Genomic DNA, 19,990 nt, shown 5'->3' with positions numbered 1-19,990 from the left:
TACCTTCTCTTTGACGTTTGATAGTTTAAAAAAAGTAAATAGTTTTTTTTAAAACACGTGTGTTTGAAGTGTGGAAAAAGTTAACATTTGTTTTTAACTTTTAATATATGATATGGTTTAGTTATTAATTTGTTTAAAATGGGTTATTATCTTTACATCAATATATTACGAAACAACTTTCAAATGTTATATGAAATTATTGATTTCTAGTAGTATTAAATAATTATATTCTTGATATAATTTTTCAGATCAAATATTAAATAAAGTTCGTACGGTAGACCCAAATAATAGCGATGCTATTAAAGAAGCCTTATCAGCATTTTTTCAAAAATTACCGAAAGACAATGAACCAAACTGCAACGCATGGTTACGAGAGATGCGAAATGTTATTGACCGGTATTGTATAACCTTGCTTAGTTTTAGCTTTTATTATTTTGTTATCTCTCTTATAGTTGGAAATTCAAAATTGAGACCATGAATTTTTTTAAAATTAGAATTTGTATACACTTATTTCTGTTTTTACATATGTAAATGATTTTATTCATATTATATGATCTAATGTTTTAGGTTTCCAAAATATTGTATGTCACATAGACATAATATGGAAAACTATTTTGTGAGCTTCCTAAGCAGTTCCAATTATTATAGAGTTATTGAAGTAGCAAAATGTGCACATGCATTGCAGCAGGTATTATTATATTTCATCTTTTTTATATTTTTATAGTCATTTATTTGATACTAAAATATTATTATATAAATATAATCATACACTACTACTGATTAAAAATATTGAGGCCATTATGCTGCAAAGGAAAAGTGTGACTTCAAATGGGATGATTGTGAGCTTATTCATCACTTGGGGGATGAGTTATTCATTTTTAAATACTAGTAATACAACATTAAGTTTTTATCTTTCAAAATACAATGTCTTCAATTTGGGTGGATTGCAGAGAATACAGAACATTATGTTCTATCTGCTCACCTTTATATATGCAGAATAACATGTGAAGTAAACTAAAAAAAAGAACTTTTACACTTAAGTTATTTTTATGATAAATGCAATTGTTGTATACTTGTAGGTGCGTCCAACAAAAGAAAAGACAGCTACACCTAAATCCAGTTGGAGAGATCAAATTAGTGTTTTATGTAATGCCGCTCACAGTCTTATTAGTGCTATTTTCCCAAATGCAGTCGATATATATAAGGATACTGATACAGTAAGTTATTTATATTATGTTGAACACACACTGTATTTAAAAATATATAATTTTGTTCTTAACTTCAATTAAAAAATATATTTTCATAGTTTTAAAATAAAAAAAAAAGTTTTAAAATTTAAAATTTTGAGATTTTTTATTTACTGTAATAATCTTGTATATTGTGGTGTAATAGAAAAGCCAGCGACTGCATGCTATTGCTGTTAATTCAATTCCCACTCAGGAGAATTAATTATTATTTTTGTTTCCCTACTCTTCATAAGCAAAGTATGGTGGTTATCTTTGATTGTGTAAAAAATCACATGATATTATTATATTATCTTTTATAAATTTTTCAGAACCAATCAGATTCGGCTAAATCACCTCTTGCAGAATTCTTAAATGATATATCAAAATCGGGGAAAAATATAAAAAATAAGAATTTAGTACTAAAGTTAAGACTAAGAAATGTGTTTGTGTTGATTCAAGCTATGTTGGTGTAAGTAAAGAAAATATTTAATTATGTTTCTACATACTGTATGGTTATTAGCATTAATATATTATGTATATCATAATTGTATTGTATTATTTATTATCTTTTTGTAGGGAAACCTATCCAATGGCAAAACCTATACAACCAAGGGCCATATTAGACGTGATAGTCAGAGCATTAAGTGTCACAAATAGTTCAAATTTAGATGAAACTGTTATAAATGTTAAAATACAAGCTTTGAGAAGTTTAGATGCTTTAATTATGTGGTAAGTCTTTTTAGGTTTTTTTATTAATATCTTAATATCTTGTTGAGAAAAAAGAGATGTTGAGGCCATTGTGAAGCAGTGGGACATTGTCTAATTGATTATAAATGTGAAGGTTGTGGGTTCGATTCTCATTCGAGAGAGTGAATTATTTTCATTTTTCATACTCTGAGAAAAAATCATTTTTTTCCTCGTTTACAGTCGCACTCTTGTGCTTCTGTGCCATGACTGGCCTCACTAACTAAACTAAGAAAAAAACAATTATATATTTTGAGTTTTATTAAGTAACATTTTACTACACTTAAATACAGATAATAATAGTAATAATATTTTTTTTTTAGCCTAGGTTCAAACCTAATACCATTCTCGCCATTAGTATTCAGATTAGTGATGCAAACGTTGAGATGGAGTTCTGACAATCCAAGTGAAGAGAACAGGTAATTGAATTTATTAATTTTAATTAATTAACAAGTATAAATAAAGTGCTGCTGACTTTTTTGCACTGGTTCTTCTCAGGTCTGAGGCGTTAACTTTAGTCAGGTAGGTAAATTAAGCCTGTCTACTTTTTTTAAAATAAATTTATTTCACTTTGACAATGAATTGTAATTACACTCTTATAGTGCAGTGGAATGTGGTTTCACTGTGTACGCAATGGTTTTGGATTGAATCCCTACTTTTTTATTAGAGATGTTTATCTAACTTGCAATCAACACAATAGTGCTACTAGGACTATATTCTGTTCCTACACAAACGTGAGACTGTCACCACGATAGGTTATGATGTCGGCTCTCACTCGAGGAAATTAAATATTTCATATTGTCATTTCCTCTGATAACGATGCAAAGCGCGACAAGTTCCGCTACTCAACACGCTATGCCTTAATGAGAACAGAATGTTAAGACTCACTCTGTTCCCATTAATAATTGTATGTGACATTATTACATTAAGGATAACCAAGGTTTATACATAGTTATTTGATATAAAGTCTATTTTGAATAAAAAAAAAATATTTTATTTCAGAAAAGTTCGTACAACAGCGTATAATACGTTAACATATTGGTTTACAATGCTTCGTTCACATAAAACAAATGACAATAGCTCATGGGAAGATGAATTATCCTCACACATAATTGAAGATGTTATACCGCGAAAGAAAGTTGTGGAGCTTACTGTAAGTAGTGTCTTTTTATATTTTTCTGTTTTTTTAGTTTCACCTGGTGCTACGACACATCTTTCCCCATAAATACACTTCCGTCCCCCACTTCCTATTCTTCTTCTTGAGGAATTGACTTTTGAATGGCGAAACTGACCGCCGAGTCTACCTTGTTACCAGAATGAAATATTTCGTTCCTCTGAGTACGCGTCGAACCCACAATCGTCCTGCTTACGTATTCACGCTAATACTCCTGCGCCACCAAAGCTTCAATGTCATGTGAAATATAGAGTTTTTACGTTACGTATTTTTTTCAGATGGGCCCCCAACCGACGAAACATTTAAGTAAAAAAGCTAAAAGAAAACTAGCAAACAGTCAATTACAACAGAGCACTATATCTTCTCATATGCCAGGAGAGAAGAATAAAATTAATGTGTAAGATTTTATATTTTAACTAGCGGCCCCGCACGGCTTTGCCCGCTTGAACTAAACGAATATTTATTAAATATAATTATAAAATTATTTTCAGTTTAGAGGATGAATTCTAATAAACCATGAAATACATGTCCAGTTAAATATTTTTAAGAGTGTGAGTTGCAAAGTTTATTAAAATCGGTTCCAATTTAAAGATTTTTCCATACAAATTTTCAACCCCTATTTCACTCCTTCAAGCTTAAAATTTCTCAAAGTCCCTTCTTAGTAAGTGTCCAGATTACGAAAATAAACATCTGTCCAAATTTTACGTTTCTTCCATCAGCGGTTACGGCTGTGCGATCGTCTTACCTCAGTCAATAGAAACATGTCCTTTTATATAATTATATAGATTATTTTTCTTATTAAGCTTTTATTTTGTTTCTTTAGCTTCACCATATTCCTTGTAGAGCTGAGGCACAACCACGCGACTGTAACCCTGACGATTATCGGTTCAATTACCAATCCAGGAAATAAATATTTTTTTTCCTCGTTCTGGTAGTTACCAGGCTAAGCGCGGCGTTGAGTTCCGCCACTCAATGAAATGCCTCAAGAATTCAACTGAAAGTGGGCAACGGAGTGTCTTAGCACTAAGTTTTCTCATCAACCCTGTGGAATGAAACATGAAGATTATAATTTATTATTGTATAAAAATGTGTGTAGAAGTTATGTTATTAATATTTACAGGTCAGAAGAAAGTAATAATGAAGTAGCATTAGCAGCTCTTGAATGTGCCGAAGCATTCCTCACTGTATGTGGTAGATTTCTAAAACCAGTTATTCATAAGGTATTATTTTGTTTGAAGTATGTTTATGTTTTTTTTATTATTAATACTAATATAATAAAGCGGAAGAGTTTGTTTGTTTGTTTGTTTGAACGCTAAGATCTCTGGATCTACTGGATCGATTTACTTTGTTTTTGTTTTGTATGAAAGCTGCATTCTTCAGAAGTGCTATAGGCTATATAATATTACATTACACATATAAACTAATAAATTAAAATACTTTCTAATTTGACATGCAATTTATTCTGCCATGTTAATAACAACCGTCGTCGCTACGCGACCGCGTTCGTTACCGCGTCATTTTGATATTCATCCTTATGAAAATAAATATAATAGTCACTTTTAGCATTTCATCTAGATTGAAATTATATTTCTATAGAAATTATATTCTTATATTTCAAGCAGGCGTAGCCGCGTCCGGGTGCGCTAGTTATTAATAAGAGTACAGTTTTAGAAAGTTCTTATTATTAAGTAGCATGACTTTTTATATGTGATCTTAACAATTATTCTTCATTTTTTTTTGGGCTATAATGCTTTATAAATAACAATTAATCTATAATGATTGTAGTGTATTAAATACATGATTTATACACACATCATTAAATTGTACGATGAGAATTTTTTTTTGGTGCTAGTATTCAATCATTTATATTTTTTTTCTAGTTATTCCAAGAAAATATCATCCGTGAATGTTTCAACCATGTTTCATATGAAGATGATTTTCTACTGTCATTACTACATGTATTGGAAGCTTCTAGAAAGACCACACCTAATTCTACGCCTCCTCCCACACAATATTGTTTACAGTTGTATAGTACTTTAGTAAATATGCAGAATACTGAGGTGAGACTAGTTTTTTTATTTATGATTTTTTTATATAATAAGTTGTAGAATAGAAACACACACTAAAATTAAATGCATCATTTATATCATGTAAATAAAAAACACAAACTGTTAATAATTGATATTATTTTGCAGATATCTAAATTTTGTACCCAAGCCCTATTGAACATAAGACTTCATTTGCACTGTTCACCACCATCTATCAACTTTGCAATGGAAATACCACAAGAAACTGTAAAACCAAGCAATAAAAGAAAAAAGATGTCGGAAAGAAATAGAGCTGCGTTGGAATCTTTATTGGGAAAAGATAAGTAAGTGATTTCAATATTTTAAGTTCGTAAACGCAAGGATTGTGGTCTCAATGCTTATGTCAATTTGGTAAAAAGACAAAGCGCAGCGTTGAGTTCTATCTCTCAACACGCAATGTTTCGAACATTTCCATTTTCGTACTCTACTATACGCGGGATACGCCGCGAAGGTAAAAATTATAGCATGTATATCAAATCTATATTGTGTTTCTTTAACCATTAATTAACTATTGTTAATAAAGTAACTATTGTTTTGTTAATAACTTTCTATTTACGCAGATTACCGTCAGAAGAGCAAACAGAAGAAGAAATAATAGCAATAGATGAGCCGTCAAGCAAAAAACTTCGTAAAGACTATGGAGATGAAGATGACAAAATAAGTTTGAGTAGTGAAGAAATGGAACCTTCTGTAGAAATAAGCGATGATTCCGATGAAGATATGGTCATTGAGGTAACAGAAACGTCTAAAATCATAAGAGAGAATGAAATAGAAAATGAAATTGAAGTAAATGATCAATTTGACAATAGTAATAAAGATACAGTAGTACCTCTACTTGAAAATGGTGAAGTCGTTGATAATACAAATACATATAAAGAAACTGTTTGTTTTGAAATAAAAGATAAAAAAGAAGAAGAAAAAGATATTGAAATAAAAGATAACGTTCCTATTCACGAAGCACCCACACAGCTACCGTTAGATGTGTCAAGTGATGCAATAGAAGAAAATATTTCACCGGAAATTACTTACGATTTTAACAATAAACGAGATGAAAAAGTTTTAATTTTAGAAAAAAATGATGATGAAATCTTACCTAGTACTAATGAAACAGATGATGTACAAATCTCTTGCGGACAAATAACACAACTTTCTCAAGACATAGAACTAAATATATCTATTGGCACAGATAATACAGAATCTGAAGTTGTTGAATGCAATGGCGATGATCAAATTTCTCTTAAAGAAGGTTCTACAGCTAATGGAGATGTGCAAAATGATGAAATAGTTCAAAATGGTGATGTATCTAAGGATAATAATGATGCTTTAGATTCAGCAAATGATAGTAAAATTATTAAGAATGTAATCTCAGTGGAAGACATGCTCGCTGATTTTGTTGATGAAGTCAATGATGAAGCTGTTGAAACATAATTTTTGCTTACATATATATTTTTGACTTATATATAATTGTGCCAATATATGCATTTGAATTATTATTATTAATTTCATTTACTAATTGATGATTACAAACAGTGCTATGTAACTTTAACTTGGTAATAAAGCATACATTATGATATTTTTGTTTTATTTAAATTATTAATATAACATTTCAATTAATTAGAGAAATAGTGAATATATTTTCAATGAAACTTATGTACTAAATTTTATCGGTAGAATAAAGTATTTTCATAAAATATGATGAACATCGTAATTTAAATCGTAAGTAAATTTGCACTCCAAATAATTTCGAATATTCAATGGTATACAAAGACTGTATACTTCAAACGTTATTATGAAGTTCAACCTAACAAACTTCTCAATTTTATAATAAAAGTTAGAGGTATCTAAAATAGGGCTTAAATGTAACATCCGAAACACGCTAGAGATAAGATCTGTAGTGTAGAACTCGACACCACTGCAAATAGGCACAGATATTGTGGAATAAGTTCACAAATTCACATACTTCGGTAGCGTCGTGTCAGAAGCAGGAGGTACAGAACAAGTACAGAAGAATCTCTTCGCGAATTATCAGGGCCCGAGCAACTTTCGCGTAGCTACGAACCATTTGGCAGTCACGTAAATTAACCCGTAGAGTTAAACTCAGGATTTTTGGGTCTAATATAAAGTCGGTGCTGCTTTATGGTTGCGAAACGTGGAATACCTTCCACACACTGCGACACAGCCTTGGTTACCAAGGCTGTGTCGCACAAGCTTCAAGTTTTAGTAAATTGATGTCTGCGCCAAATTCTTAGTATCCGCTGTCAGATCAGTTTTAGACGAGGCGAAGAAGATTGGCAGGACATGGAACGAAATTAAACGAGAAGCTCAAGATCTTACAAAATGGCGAAACTCTGTGGATGCCCTCTGCCCCAACTCGGAGACATAGTAATATAAGTCAAGTAAGTATATATTAAGCATAACGATTTAAATGAAGGAAGGGTTATATTTATTTATGACTAAAATAAACATCTTCATTTTCCTCTACTATGGCTATAATAACACCTATACCATACCATATGAGTAAATGTGTTCTGTCAATAACACTATTTTTTTTTATATTATTGCTGAAAATATATTACAATCTGTGGTCAGGTATTCGACACTGACAAATGACATGCAAATCAAAGTTATTTTGTAAATACATAGCATATGAGATATCAACTATAACATTTATAATAAACTATAATAAAAATGGTTATTGCCATTGGTTTTGAAGGAAGTGCAAATAAATTGGGAATAGGTATAGTCCAAGATGGAAATATACTTGCGAATTGCAGACGAACTTACATTACTCCGCCGGGTGAAGGTTAGTATTTAAGTTTATTACTACTTTCTGTAAATTCTGTTTTAATCTTTAAATATTTGTGCATTGTACTTTTACCAGATTAATATAATATATATATTTAATGTTAAATTAAAAATATTAACGTAATGTTTAAAAAAAAATGTATTAAATATGCCTGTCATATGTAGGTTATTATTTTCTTCAGATACGATATAAAAGAAAAAATATATCTTTAATATTTATCAACTAGTGTTTCTTCCATTTATTTATATCAGTAAATTTATCACTTCAATTGGCCACAGGATTTCTACCAAGGGAAACTGCAGAGCATCACCAACAAAATATACATGAACTGCTTAAAGAAGCTTTAGAACAATCTGGAATAAAACCTCGTGATATAGATGTGGTCTGTTACACCAAAGGCCCTGGAATGGGTGCTCCACTGATGGTATGCGCCATAGTAGCTAGAACTTGTGCAAAACTATGGAAGAAACCAATTCTAGGAGTAAATCATTGCATAGGACGTATCCTTTCTGATTTATAATACTTTTAAAATTCAGAAATATTGTGTTGCTAAATAAAAAAAAAAATATTTTGTTACTTATTTATAGTAACTATTGGCATTACTGCTAAAAGTTTGTGCATTACTGTACTTTATTTCATTTTTTGTCTAAATACTTTCAATTAATTATTTATAAAATAATTGTAATAACTCATAAACACAAATATATTTACTTAATAAAACAAACAGATATTGAAATGGGTAGACTAATCACTAAAGCAAACAACCCTACAGTACTATATGTGAGTGGTGGTAACACACAAGTCATTGCTTATTCTAGACAGCGGTACAGGATATTTGGTGAAACAATTGATATAGCTGTTGGTAATTGTTTGGACAGGTAATAGAACCTACATATTAGATTAGTTGCAAATTATGATATCCTCATTTCCACAAAACTGGGAATATAAAGGGAACCTAGTGTTAAGTCACTTCCTATGAAAGCAGGAATATGAAAATAATAAAAATATATATATTCCCAGTGTTTGGGTATCAATCTCATAACTACAGTGTTTAAAGGCAGACTTGTGGAAATGCCTTAATGGCCTCAACTATGTGATTTGTGTAATAAATATATGTGATATATTATTTTACTCTTAAAAATTATACTTAACTACGGAAAACTGTTGCTGAATTGATATGTATGCTTGAAAATAAGTATGTCAGATTGACTTTATCAGACTATTTCCAGGAAGACGGCTTAATTTCTAAATATTTGTATTTAATTCTTTCACTTGAAGAACTATGTATTTTAATTATTTTCAGATTTGCAAGAGTATTAAAATTATCTAATGCACCCAGTCCGGGCTACAATATAGAGCAAATGGCAAAGAAAGGAAAGAAATATTTACAGCTGCCATATTCTGTTAAAGGTATTATTATTGTTGATTTGCCCTCTGCATCTTATATGACTCTTGCCCTAATATTTAAATTTCTGGTTCCATAGAGTAAAATATAAAATCTCAATATTTTTGCTATTCCTGTATAAATTTCGATTTCTTCTTGTTAGTGCTTACACTCCCTTATCACATGTAGGTTACATGTGATATTAGGAAGTTGCTCAGTAAATAAACTGATACATAACAGAAGATGAAATTTAACTAAATTGTGTATATAGTACAGTCGGCAGCTGTGCAGACTTCATATAGGGTTTTTTTATTATTTTTCATTATTTTCTTTCTTTCTTGCACAAATGTTCAGAATGTCTAAGTACACATCAGCTAGAACTCCTCGATTAACAACAAAACAACTGGTAACATTATATGTATGAATATTAATTATTATCTTTCATATCTATTAGTTTGAGAAATTCATATCAACTTTTAAAAAAATACTTATTTAATAAAACTCCAAAATAAACATTCTTCTCAAAACATTTCTCAATAGGAATGGATGTCAGTTTCTCTGGCATTTTATCTTTCATGGAGGATAGAATAGATGAATTATTAAAAGAATACACACCAGAGGACTTATGTTATTCTTTGCAAGAAACACTTTTTGCAATGTTAGTGGAAATAACTGAAAGAGCTATGGCACATTGTGGGTCAGATGAGGTGAGGCTTATTTTAGTTTTTTGTACTAATCTTATGAATATTATAAATGTAAAAGTTTGTGATGATGGATGTTTGTTCATTTGATCTTCACACTAAAATGGATTTTGTTGAAGTTGTACAGTAATAAACTATACATTAAACAACTCTGATATAACAATAATAGAGGTGGTAAGTACTAGATATACCCTGCATATTATATTTTTTGCTTTATTTTTTAGCGTCATGCTGTTCCCCCACAAAGCAAGGTGCCTACCTTAAACCTAGTGTTATAACACTCTGTTCCCATTAAGACTTCCCCACTTTTAGTCTGATTCTTGAGCTGTTGTTGAGTGTGTTAATTCGCGGAACTCAACGCCGCGTTTTAGCAAATAAAAATATTACTACTATAATAATAATATAATATCACACTCTTTCGAATGGCAATCAAATACGAATCATAATTACGTATATTTTATTTATTTCCATTTTAAAATCTCTTTTAGGTACTAATAGTAGGTGGGGTTGGTTGCAATGAACGCCTACAAGAGATGATGGGAGTCATGTGCGAAGAGAGAGGAGCTAAAATATTTGCAACTGATGAAAGGTTTGTGCTTTAGTTTTTATTATGCTTCTATACATTATTCCACATGGTTTGGTTATTAAAAAAAGTAAAATTTTATTGCCGACACCGTCAACAACACACAACACTAGCCCAAGTTTATCTACCTACCATGCTATGCGTGGAATACAACATGAAACTAAAAAAAACCTAAAAATATAATTAATATTTACAGCTATTATATAATGGATATTATATAATGAATATATATTAAATAATTCCAAATTTCCAGGTTTTGCATAGACAACGGTGTAATGATAGCGCACGCGGGTGCACTCGCCCACGGCGCCGGCACCCGCATGGACTTCGCGGACTCCACCATCACGCAGAGGTACAGGACTGACGATGTTCTAGTCACTTGGAGAGATGATTAAACTTGTTTTTGGTTGCTTTGTTTGTTTTATTTTATGTTTTTGTAAATTTTGTTAGATACTTCACTTTTGACTTTTTATGAATGCCAGGATTTGCCTTTCTTCAACATACTCCACTTTTCAGGATCTTTAACGTCCTTAATGGACAATTCGTTGGCTCTCATGTCCTTCATCATCAATCATTGCGTCCTTGGGATTCCGGGAGGGACTCCAGGGACAGCACTTCCTTCCGACATGTGTAGTTCCCAGGCCTATGACTATACTATGTCGGACGGTGACGCTCTTAAAGCTTATCCGCGACGTCGCCGAAAGCAAAATTTTCTCCACTTAATGTTTTGCTTAGGCGAACAGACCATACCGAAATCCCATCTCAGATGTCGTCACTCACATCATCTCCAACGTTATTATCACAGTCATAAATATATTTGCTCTGGTTTATTTTATGTATTTGCTGTATATATCTGAGTAGTTGGGAAGGATTTAGTGTTATGGCACTCTATTTTACGCCTATTTTAAAGCCATTGTTTGATGGATGAATAATCCCAAAGCTATGCTATGCTTAATTATTCTTTATTAAACTGTATTTTTACAGAATAGTAGCAAAAGTGTTACTTTTTCGAATTACGGCGAGAATGGCAATCAGGTCAGGGGATATTTTATATAGAAAATAAAAAGACATTTCATACTAAATCAACCAATATAATGTTTGTTCAAAACAAGGATCTCACTTTAAACACATGACCTTCCGTACACACAACCAATAAAATTTATAAACATAGTAAAATAAAAAAGATATTGCCATTTTGTGAATTAAATTAAATATGCTTAATGTTTATATTATAGGAAACTAACTATGAAAACTTAACAATTAATCACTTACAATAAATGCATTGATTAAAAAGTTTTATATATTCTGTGGACTATATGAAGCAGTATATGCCAAGGTTTAAACATAAGTATTTCAATATTACATTTATTTATTTTGAAGATATAATGTACTCATTATAATAGAATTACTATATTGAATTTACTAGATATGATAGCTTTTTTAATAGTTTTATTATTCCTCAAGTCAATGTATGAGTACAAATCATTTACTTTTTCAAATTCATTTACCATACTTATGAATTTGATATACCTACTTCACATTATGATAATTATTATGTATAATAAAAGTAATATAAATTTTGGCACTAAAACTCGCTTTAACATGCTAATTTAAAAATGAAATAGCCAAAAACTATATGGGAAAGTAAAATTGCTAAATACAAATTAAAAGAAGTCAGATAAAGCACAGCTGTAAGATTTTGTAAATATGACTTGTAAAAAAACACTAAATATATGAATGAATGAAAGTAATAGGAATAGGTCCAATAATAGTAATTATTTATCTACTTTAAACTATTTCATAATGAGGACTTTGCAGCAGCATTGTGTCTAACGGTAAATGTAACAGTTTTGGGTTCAATTCCTACTCATGGGATTAAATTATATTAAACAGTTTTGTGTTTGTAAAAAACCCAGTATAGAAAATTAGATGGTGCACAGAAAACCAAGTATCTTAACAGTACACTGTCTGAAGCTAAAGGAAATAAATAATGTGAATATGACAATCCAAATTTAATTTTCAAAAAATATTACCTTCATCCATTCAATATATCAATTACACACTAAAATAAGACTATTCCTTTGTTTATAGTATTTTTACAATTAACAATTGAGTTATATGTATCATCAAACGCCACAAGTATAAACTTTTGTACTACACTTATTTATTGAGGTCTTTTGTAGACTGCAATTCAATATACAGTCAATTTAATTTCATAAGTTACTACTGTTGTATCCATGTAAGCCAGTGTACATTATTATCCAAGTTACCTGAAAAGAGGCATTTATATAATTTTAACAATATACAAACAAGGCTGTTGTGGCACAGTAGTGTGACTGTATTTGTGATGGGCGTTGTGTTGTGGGTTCATCTTGACTGGTAGAAATAAACATATTTAAATTATTTCTTACTACATAAATACCACTCAACATATAATTTCTTAACTGAAATATCTCTTCAGGCTTTATTGCATCTGTGATGCAAGTAATCATTTGTATATTTTTAGAAGATTCAACTGTATGTTTTATCAAGTTAGTATTCAAAGAAATAAAAGTAAAATTAGTCATCCATGGCAATAAACTCTTAAACTCTTACAAAATCTTACCAAAAATCCAGCAAAGGAAGTCATAAATCCCTCTTTCGTTATTTCCCACATGCCTCCATATTCTTCTTCATCAATACTTTGGAAATTGCTCACATAGAAATATATTACAGCAGCATTCACAAGTACAAAGCTAAAAATATATATACTTATGAAAATATATATTATAAGAAACCAAATATTACTATTTCATATATTTATGGATAGACGTAAATGATTGCACTTAATTTTTTAAATAAATTTCGAAATCTTACAGCAAAAGTCCAACAAAGCCTTTCAATGGTAAAACACCCCAACATAGACCCAAAACAATGCCGATAGCTTGTCGCATCCAATATATGACATCAAGAAATTCCTCCTGTAAATAAAAATAACATTAATAAAACTTTTAAGTGATTAGATTAAACAGTCTCGTGATAATTTCAACTAACCTTGTCCGGCCATTCGGTGTTTGGACTAAGGACTTTTTTCCAAACACTGTCCGAAGCTTTAGCTTTATTAATGCTGTCCACAGATTTATTTTTACTTGACATTTTATTATATTGTGTTTATCCCTTTTAATACTTACAATTTCATTTATAAATGCAATCAATAAATAAAATATTCGATACCTTGAAAACTTACACGTCACGTCACTGTCATTAAACGTACTACTATTGCTGTCAATGTCAAAACTCGTTCCTGTGATATTGCCAATTGCTACATTTATATAGATTTATATTACTTAGAATTTTAGTAAACTCAGATTGCTAGAAATGCAATAATCAGAGAATTGATATATTTTTAATATATCAATTCTCTGATTATGGCGTTTCAAACAATCTGAGTTGAGTAAAATTCTAAAATGACACCACGCTTAGGGTTTTTTTTAAATATCAATAACTTTCAAACAATTTCCCATAGATGCTGGTTTAAGTCACCCTACGTTCAAATTTTATATAAATAAAAAATTTTGACTGAGAATAATCAATTGTTTCAATTTGAAGTATGAATTTTATTTATTTAGAAACAACATAGTTATGCACATATTGAGCAGCCGTAGCGCAGGATATGAGTGCGACTATAAACGCTACATGTTGTGTGGTTCGATTGACCTAAATTTTAGGTCCTAAAAGAAGAAATATTTTCTTTACCTCGCTTTGGTAACGAGAAAAAGCGCAGCGTTGAGATCTGTCACCCAACACGCAATGTCTCCAGTGAGGAACGGATGTGTGTGTGTGTGGTGTTATTACTAAGTTCCTATGTTTCCTCTGTTAGATACAAATTTGAAGTGTCTCACTGTTGTGTGTTGAGTTATAATCCCACAAATAATATATTATTATTATATTAATTTCATATACAAAATTCTAATATTTCGCCCGACCGCTTTATATTCCTCTTTAATACACTTTAATTAGTCAAATAAACAAAGGTAACAATGGTTAGAATTTTTGATAGATTTGAAATACCTACGGTACCTATCTAATATCCTGTAGATAACATTATCATTTAAAATAATAATAAAATGGGGAACAGGGGGAGTGTTTTAACAGAGTAGACTCAGATTATATTATTATGATATCAGACAGTAGATTACCTTTGCCTACTCTGCGTGGGTAATATGAGTTACAAAAATATTAGTCTATTTTTTATTAATTGGACGATCTGTTGTTTTTTATGTTTAATCAATCTTGAGGCTTCGAGGCAGATTAACGCGGCGGGTCATATGTGTATTATTCCATAAAAGTCAATTGAACAAAAAATTGTAATAAAAATGAATTATATTCAATAAAAAAACGGACAAATATGAATCAACATTAAACAAATCACATAAAAGAGAAATGTTAGATTTTAAGCATTCACACATCAAAAACAAAGTACAAAAATATGAGAAATATAAAAAAAACTATATTAAAATTACAAAGGCGGTATCCTATTTTTTAATCTGTGCAATCTATCGTTTTCCATCTGTTTAGTGATGTCCCAGCACTCTTTGTCGAGTGTGGCGCGGCCTCGGGACAGGCTGACGAGGCGGGCCAACACTAGCAGTCTGTGTAGGTCGTCAGCTGTCACTGGACTGTCACTGTCAGAATTGCTTCGCATTTCTATGAAGTCGTCTTCTACGAACTAGATAAACATATTATGTATTAGTTAGTGAATGAAATACATTGTTTTTCATATTTTCTTAATCAGAATATTCTATTTTTTAAATATTAATATTGTATAAAAATGCTTATCTAATTTTACTTTTATATCTTGTTTCTTTTTAAGTATAGTATTTACAGTATAGTAAGTATAGTATTTATAATAAATATTATATAAATATTCAATGTAAATTAACAATTCAGAACAAAGACAGTCTTTATAATCATTATGTAAAATTTTTATTAAAAGCTAAATAATATCTCCTACCTGTAAATCTTCACTAATGCTGTATTTAACAAGTTTCAAGTTTGTTAAATAAATTCTTATTAAATTCATAATTTCTTTCTTTAAATAATAAGAGGCAGCTTCAACAATGGCGTCGAATATTTCTAAAGACGATTCTTCAGGCCGCAATGAAATGTGATAGTCACTCTGAAAATTTTAACTTGAATTAAGTATTTCAATATGTGATTTTTTGTGCCATTGCTATAATTGTAATGGATGGTCATTAATTGAACTCCTCGATTTAAGGGAGTGTTAATATTAGTGTGTTAATAAAATTATTTTCGGTTGTCACTTACACGATTTAACAAGCAATGGAAGAAAGAATGCAGAAAAATAATATGATGAATAGGAGAATCATAAAAAAATATTTCAAACTTATGCTAAACAATTTAGACATACATATATGTATAAATCAAATATTACAGTAATTATGGTTTTAAACCTTTATTAAAAAAATATAAATATTTAATCAGTTTGCATACTATCAAATTAAAAAAAAAGAATGTTTTTATTTAGTAACTACTTATTAGCTCCATTGTGGGACTGAGAAACAGAAATTAAGAGAGAGACAGAATATTTAAAACTACACTTACTGGCAACAGGGACTTCCCCTCCGACAAAATCAACACAGATATATCAGAATCAAACTCCATTTTGTAATATTTGAAATCATATTCAACCCTTTGTGTTTTAATTAAATGTCCCAAAGCTGATATATTATTGACTCCTGTCGCGTCTAATCTTCCTTGCTCCATTTTAGTTTCATCTAAAACTAAGTGTGTATGTTTTGATAGTTGTAGTACACCGCTTGTTAGACGATTGCAATCATAGTCTTTTCTATAATTAAAAAAAATGGAAATTTTATTTTTAAAAGTAGTTCATATTACAACACGCTTATAGCAGGGTAGGCAAAGGAACCCAATTTTTGAGACATTGCGTGTTGTTTGGTCAATGACGCCATTTGTCTTTTGTTACTTCGAGTGGGAATCAAATTCCCACCCGTCAAGTTTACAGTCAGAAGCTGTGCCGCTGCGCCACATAGGTTTCGAAAAAGTTGCTATTTTTAAAATTAATATTTTAAGCGCATTGTTTGGAATGAAAAGCGTTGTACTATGTAAGATATCTGTCATCATCATCATCATGTCATCACTTGGAAGACATTATGTTTTTTATAAGTTTAAGTTACTAGATTAAAAAAAAATTACTTACTTAGGCAACAAAGTCATAGTATTCATATTATCAACAGTCAACGGCAAATAGTAACTCTTGGTAACAAACTGTTTGACAATGTCATACAACTGCTTTGCATAGTTTGGATACTTTTTTGTAGGTAAATTGGATATGTTTAAACAGAATTGTCCCAGTGTTATTGTTTCTTGACGGAGATACCTGGAATATTAATGAAAAACAATATTAGATTCCAACATTTCGACATTTCATGGAAAATGTGTGTGGATAAAAATTGTACAGGACCCACTAATGTGAAATTAGGTTTTCTGGACTTTTAAGCATTGTTGTGAAAATAATCAACAGTAAAAAGAACACTAAAATTAAATCCTGACAGCCACCATACAGTAACTTTAGGATGGTGATGACTCATCAATCATACATTTCATTTGTTTGGTACCCTAAGTACAACAAACAATATAATTTGATTCATTAAATATTATAAATTTGGCTTAATTAGCAGTAACTTTGTTAAAGAATATTATTTAATGTTTGAACATTCTAACAAAAAATCTAAAATAGTTTAGTTTGAAAGTAAATAAAAGTTGCGAAAGAGATAATACTCACACACAAGCTATCAGATGACATATTAAAAATTCCGCCGCTAATTTATCTCCCAACAGTAATTCAGTTAAAGCTTTCATTAAATGTTCTCTTGCAGTGTTTGCATCTCTGAGTGCTGCCTCTGAAATTTATATATTTTAATTTTTATTTTTAACTATCTAAGTGTGTCAATAAACGCGACTAGTTGTGGGTTCAAGGACTCGTTGCAATGAATTATTTATTACCTATTAATATTTTAATTTCTTAACTCTGGCAAGTAGGTATTTGCCGACCATCTGCTCAGCGCTGAGTTCCGCCACTAAAGACGCAATTTTTTTAAAAAATCGGCAATATGTGGGAAACAGAGTTTCTTAACACTAGGTTCCCTCTCCCTACCCTGTGAGGTTGTTTTCTATTTTTAACTACATGTAAAAGTTTTCTTTATTACTTCCTATTATTTTGTGATTAATTATAAATAAAATATAAAAGTATATTGCAATATACTGTCATAATTTAGTAAGTAACATAATATAATAAAAGAATCTTATATTTACAAACATTTTTTTTCACAAAAAAATGCATTTATCTGCAGTAAATTGGCACTGTGCTATATTATTGTACTTTTTCACTATCTCAAGTCTACTAGCAACACAAAATGAGGAGTTGAGTTACACCAGTTAAATAACAAAATACTGAATTCAAATGGTAAGTAAAGAACAAAGTATACTAGAGCTTTGCCTTAAAATCTTAAAAAATAAATAAATACGACAATCTACCTTGATCAACTCCATCAACCAAAGGATTACAATGAGTTAATTTTTTCACATAAACTGCATGTAATCTCGGTACTAAACTTGGTGGTGGGTTATGTGTTAGAATCTCCGCTTCACTCTCACTTATGGGGTCTAACAATGGATCCTTATCAGGTTGGAACTCTCCTGAAAGTGCTGGATCTACTGACAAGAAACCTACTATTTCTATCATATCATTCAGTTTGAGGCTTTCATCTTCTTCATATAGCTGTAATAATGAGTTTAATTTCGTATTATAGAGATTTTTTCTTTTATAAGACATAAGATTGTAATGGGAGATTTCATTGCTGTTCTATAGAATCATTATACTTAAATTATTTTCATTACCCCACTCTGATGAATGTAAATGGTTGATGAATTCACTCAGTGAATGAATTATTTTTATTTCAAACTTGGGAAATTGCACGGGAAACAGGGTACAATAACATTAGGTACTTTCAGCAAAAAAAAAAAATTATTACTATACAATACCTTCACAATACAAGACATGCTAGCAACTTCAGGTAATGGAAAATTCAGCAAATGCTCTCTTGACACAACATTAGATGATTCGTTCACTTCTTCCTCAGTTCTCGGTTCTTTATTGGTATTATCATTTTCAACTTCCATTGTATCTGGGTCTTCACTCTCATCATAACTTCTTTTTAATTTTGTACTATTTAAATTTAAACGCTTAGATGTGTTAGGATGTTGATCTAAATGCTTTAAATGGTTTTTGTCGTCTTCAATTTTTTGCGCCCAACTGTTAAACCCTGGCATGGATACCACAACAATTGTTTGACGTTGGGAACTCTTTAAGTTTTCTGTGTAATTGATTTTTTCATGTTCCTAAACAATACAAGGTAAAATAATGTTTACTTATTATATTAATTAATTGTTATAGCTTAAATATTATTATTTCTTTACCAGTATATTAGCAGTGTCTGTATATTTTCCTGATTTCAGTTTTACTTCATTTGTTTCTGAATTATATATTTCATACTGTTCGAAGTAAAATTCAGGATTGTGCATGTCTTGAATCATTCCACGAAATCGGACAAGAGATCCATCGGGCATATTATGTGATGCATTCGAATTTATCAAAGGTATCTAAAAGGTTAAACAGAGGTCAAATATATGCCAAGAGAGATCATTTCCAACCAGGTAATTCAATAATTAAGTTATTATATGTCTTACTTTATGCCAGCTCGGTAGTTTTACCAGTTTATCTTTCCATCCTTCTTCATTTAACATCCAAACATTGGGAGTAATGGAATCGAAATCATGAAGCAGATCGTGCATTTTAATATTTTATTAATGTCTCGTAAAACAATTTTTTCAATTAAAATAGTATCTTTGTATGTTTTTGTTTATTTGAAACTGTTAACTGTTTTGGAATTTAGTGTTTATCTTAAGTATTGCATTAAATAACATATGATTATAATTTACAACAATTTAACCCGCGAAAATAATGTAGATTCATAAAATGATAGAATATAGATGTCTCGTAGAATGTATCGTGATGTAAAAATTTGTTAAATTGTCTTTATAATGCAATAAATCAGAAATTTTATATTTTACATATGTATGCATATGCGTAAATCTTATAAATTATTTAATAATTAAGATTAAAAAAATAATAATTTTATAATATTGGGGTTACGGTATAAGGAAGGTATACATTTTAACCTATACTTTTTAAATTGTTATATT

At 30.2% G+C, this 19,990-nt stretch overlaps 4 protein-coding genes across 4 annotated transcripts; 2 read left to right on the top strand and 2 right to left on the bottom strand.

The window, feature by feature from the left end:
* Positions 1-12: 12 nt before the first annotated feature.
* On the top strand, positions 13-6,802 carry LOC146537905 (proline-, glutamic acid- and leucine-rich protein 1-like). The gene is made up of 13 exons (XM_085188652.1): positions 13-142; positions 249-396; positions 568-688; positions 1,080-1,217; positions 1,556-1,695; positions 1,803-1,955; positions 2,294-2,389; positions 2,973-3,123; positions 3,423-3,541; positions 4,265-4,364; positions 5,025-5,204; positions 5,340-5,515; positions 5,792-6,802. The coding sequence occupies exons 1-13, from the start codon at positions 139-141 to the stop codon at positions 6,657-6,659; spliced, it is 2,394 nt and encodes a 797-aa protein (XP_085044778.1). The 5' UTR covers positions 13-138; the 3' UTR covers positions 6,660-6,802.
* A 1,016-nt stretch (positions 6,803-7,818) lies between these two features.
* Tcs3 (Probable tRNA N6-adenosine threonylcarbamoyltransferase Tcs3) lies at positions 7,819-11,116 on the top strand. The gene is made up of 7 exons (XM_085188655.1): positions 7,819-8,034; positions 8,316-8,537; positions 8,765-8,915; positions 9,341-9,447; positions 9,962-10,128; positions 10,611-10,711; positions 10,959-11,116. The coding sequence occupies exons 1-7, from the start codon at positions 7,920-7,922 to the stop codon at positions 11,098-11,100; spliced, it is 1,005 nt and encodes a 334-aa protein (XP_085044781.1). The 5' UTR covers positions 7,819-7,919; the 3' UTR covers positions 11,101-11,116.
* A 664-nt stretch (positions 11,117-11,780) lies between these two features.
* LOC146537903 (GEL complex subunit OPTI) lies at positions 11,781-13,967 on the bottom strand. Its single transcript, XM_085188657.1, has 4 exons — positions 13,739-13,967; positions 13,562-13,665; positions 13,311-13,440; positions 11,781-12,975 (listed from the first exon to the last, which is right to left on the bottom strand). Exons 1-4 carry the CDS (start codon positions 13,838-13,840, stop codon positions 12,919-12,921), a joined length of 393 nt encoding a protein of 130 aa, XP_085044783.1. The 5' UTR covers positions 13,841-13,967; the 3' UTR covers positions 11,781-12,918.
* A 1,082-nt stretch (positions 13,968-15,049) lies between these two features.
* LOC146537902 (mini-chromosome maintenance complex-binding protein) lies at positions 15,050-19,764 on the bottom strand. Its single transcript, XM_085188653.1, has 9 exons — positions 19,475-19,764; positions 19,205-19,387; positions 18,770-19,126; positions 18,263-18,506; positions 17,511-17,628; positions 16,926-17,105; positions 16,310-16,553; positions 15,699-15,863; positions 15,050-15,413 (listed from the first exon to the last, which is right to left on the bottom strand). Exons 1-9 carry the CDS (start codon positions 19,577-19,579, stop codon positions 15,204-15,206), a joined length of 1,806 nt encoding a protein of 601 aa, XP_085044779.1. The 5' UTR covers positions 19,580-19,764; the 3' UTR covers positions 15,050-15,203.
* Positions 19,765-19,990: the final 226 nt, after the last annotated feature.

The sequence above is a fragment of the Heliconius melpomene genome, chromosome 7, assembly GCF_056956725.1.
Source record: "Heliconius melpomene rosina isolate 202511_hmr_F chromosome 7, ASM5695672v1, whole genome shotgun sequence".
In the NCBI taxonomy this organism is placed as follows: Eukaryota; Metazoa; Arthropoda; class Insecta; order Lepidoptera; family Nymphalidae; genus Heliconius; species Heliconius melpomene.
The sequence above is the reverse complement of the archived record's forward strand: the minus strand, read 5'-3'. Positions and strand labels throughout refer to the sequence as shown.

Bases quoted from the DNA above. Each gene is read 5' to 3' on its own strand.
- LOC146537905 (XM_085188652.1), top strand. The intron at 689-1,079 runs GTATTATTATAT...GTATACTTGTAG, and splicing joins GTGCACATGCATTGCAGCAG to GTGCGTCCAACAAAAGAAAA. The intron at 4,365-5,024 runs GTATTATTTTGT...TTTTTTTTCTAG, and splicing joins TAAAACCAGTTATTCATAAG to TTATTCCAAGAAAATATCAT.
- Tcs3 (XM_085188655.1), top strand. From the start codon at position 7,920: ATGGTTATTGCCATTGGTTTTGAAGGAAGTGCAAATAAATTGGGAATA. The intron at 8,538-8,764 runs GTATCCTTTCTG...TAAAACAAACAG, and splicing joins AGTAAATCATTGCATAGGAC to ATATTGAAATGGGTAGACTA. The intron at 8,916-9,340 runs GTAATAGAACCT...AATTATTTTCAG, and splicing joins GTTGGTAATTGTTTGGACAG to ATTTGCAAGAGTATTAAAAT.
- LOC146537903 (XM_085188657.1), bottom strand. From the start codon at position 13,840: ATGTCAAGTAAAAATAAATCTGTGGACAGCATTAATAAAGCTAAAGCT. The intron at 13,666-13,738 runs GTTAGTTGAAAT...TTTTATTTACAG, and splicing joins ACACCGAATGGCCGGACAAG to GAGGAATTTCTTGATGTCAT. The intron at 12,976-13,310 runs GTAAGATTTTGT...GCCTCTTTTCAG, and splicing joins CTTCCTTTGCTGGATTTTTG to GTAACTTGGATAATAATGTA.
- LOC146537902 (XM_085188653.1), bottom strand. From the start codon at position 19,579: ATGCACGATCTGCTTCATGATTTCGATTCCATTACTCCCAATGTTTGG. The intron at 19,127-19,204 runs GTAAAGAAATAA...TGTATTGTTTAG, and splicing joins CAGACACTGCTAATATACTG to GAACATGAAAAAATCAATTA. The intron at 17,629-18,262 runs GTAGATTGTCGT...TATAAATTTCAG, and splicing joins GGTTGATGGAGTTGATCAAG to AGGCAGCACTCAGAGATGCA.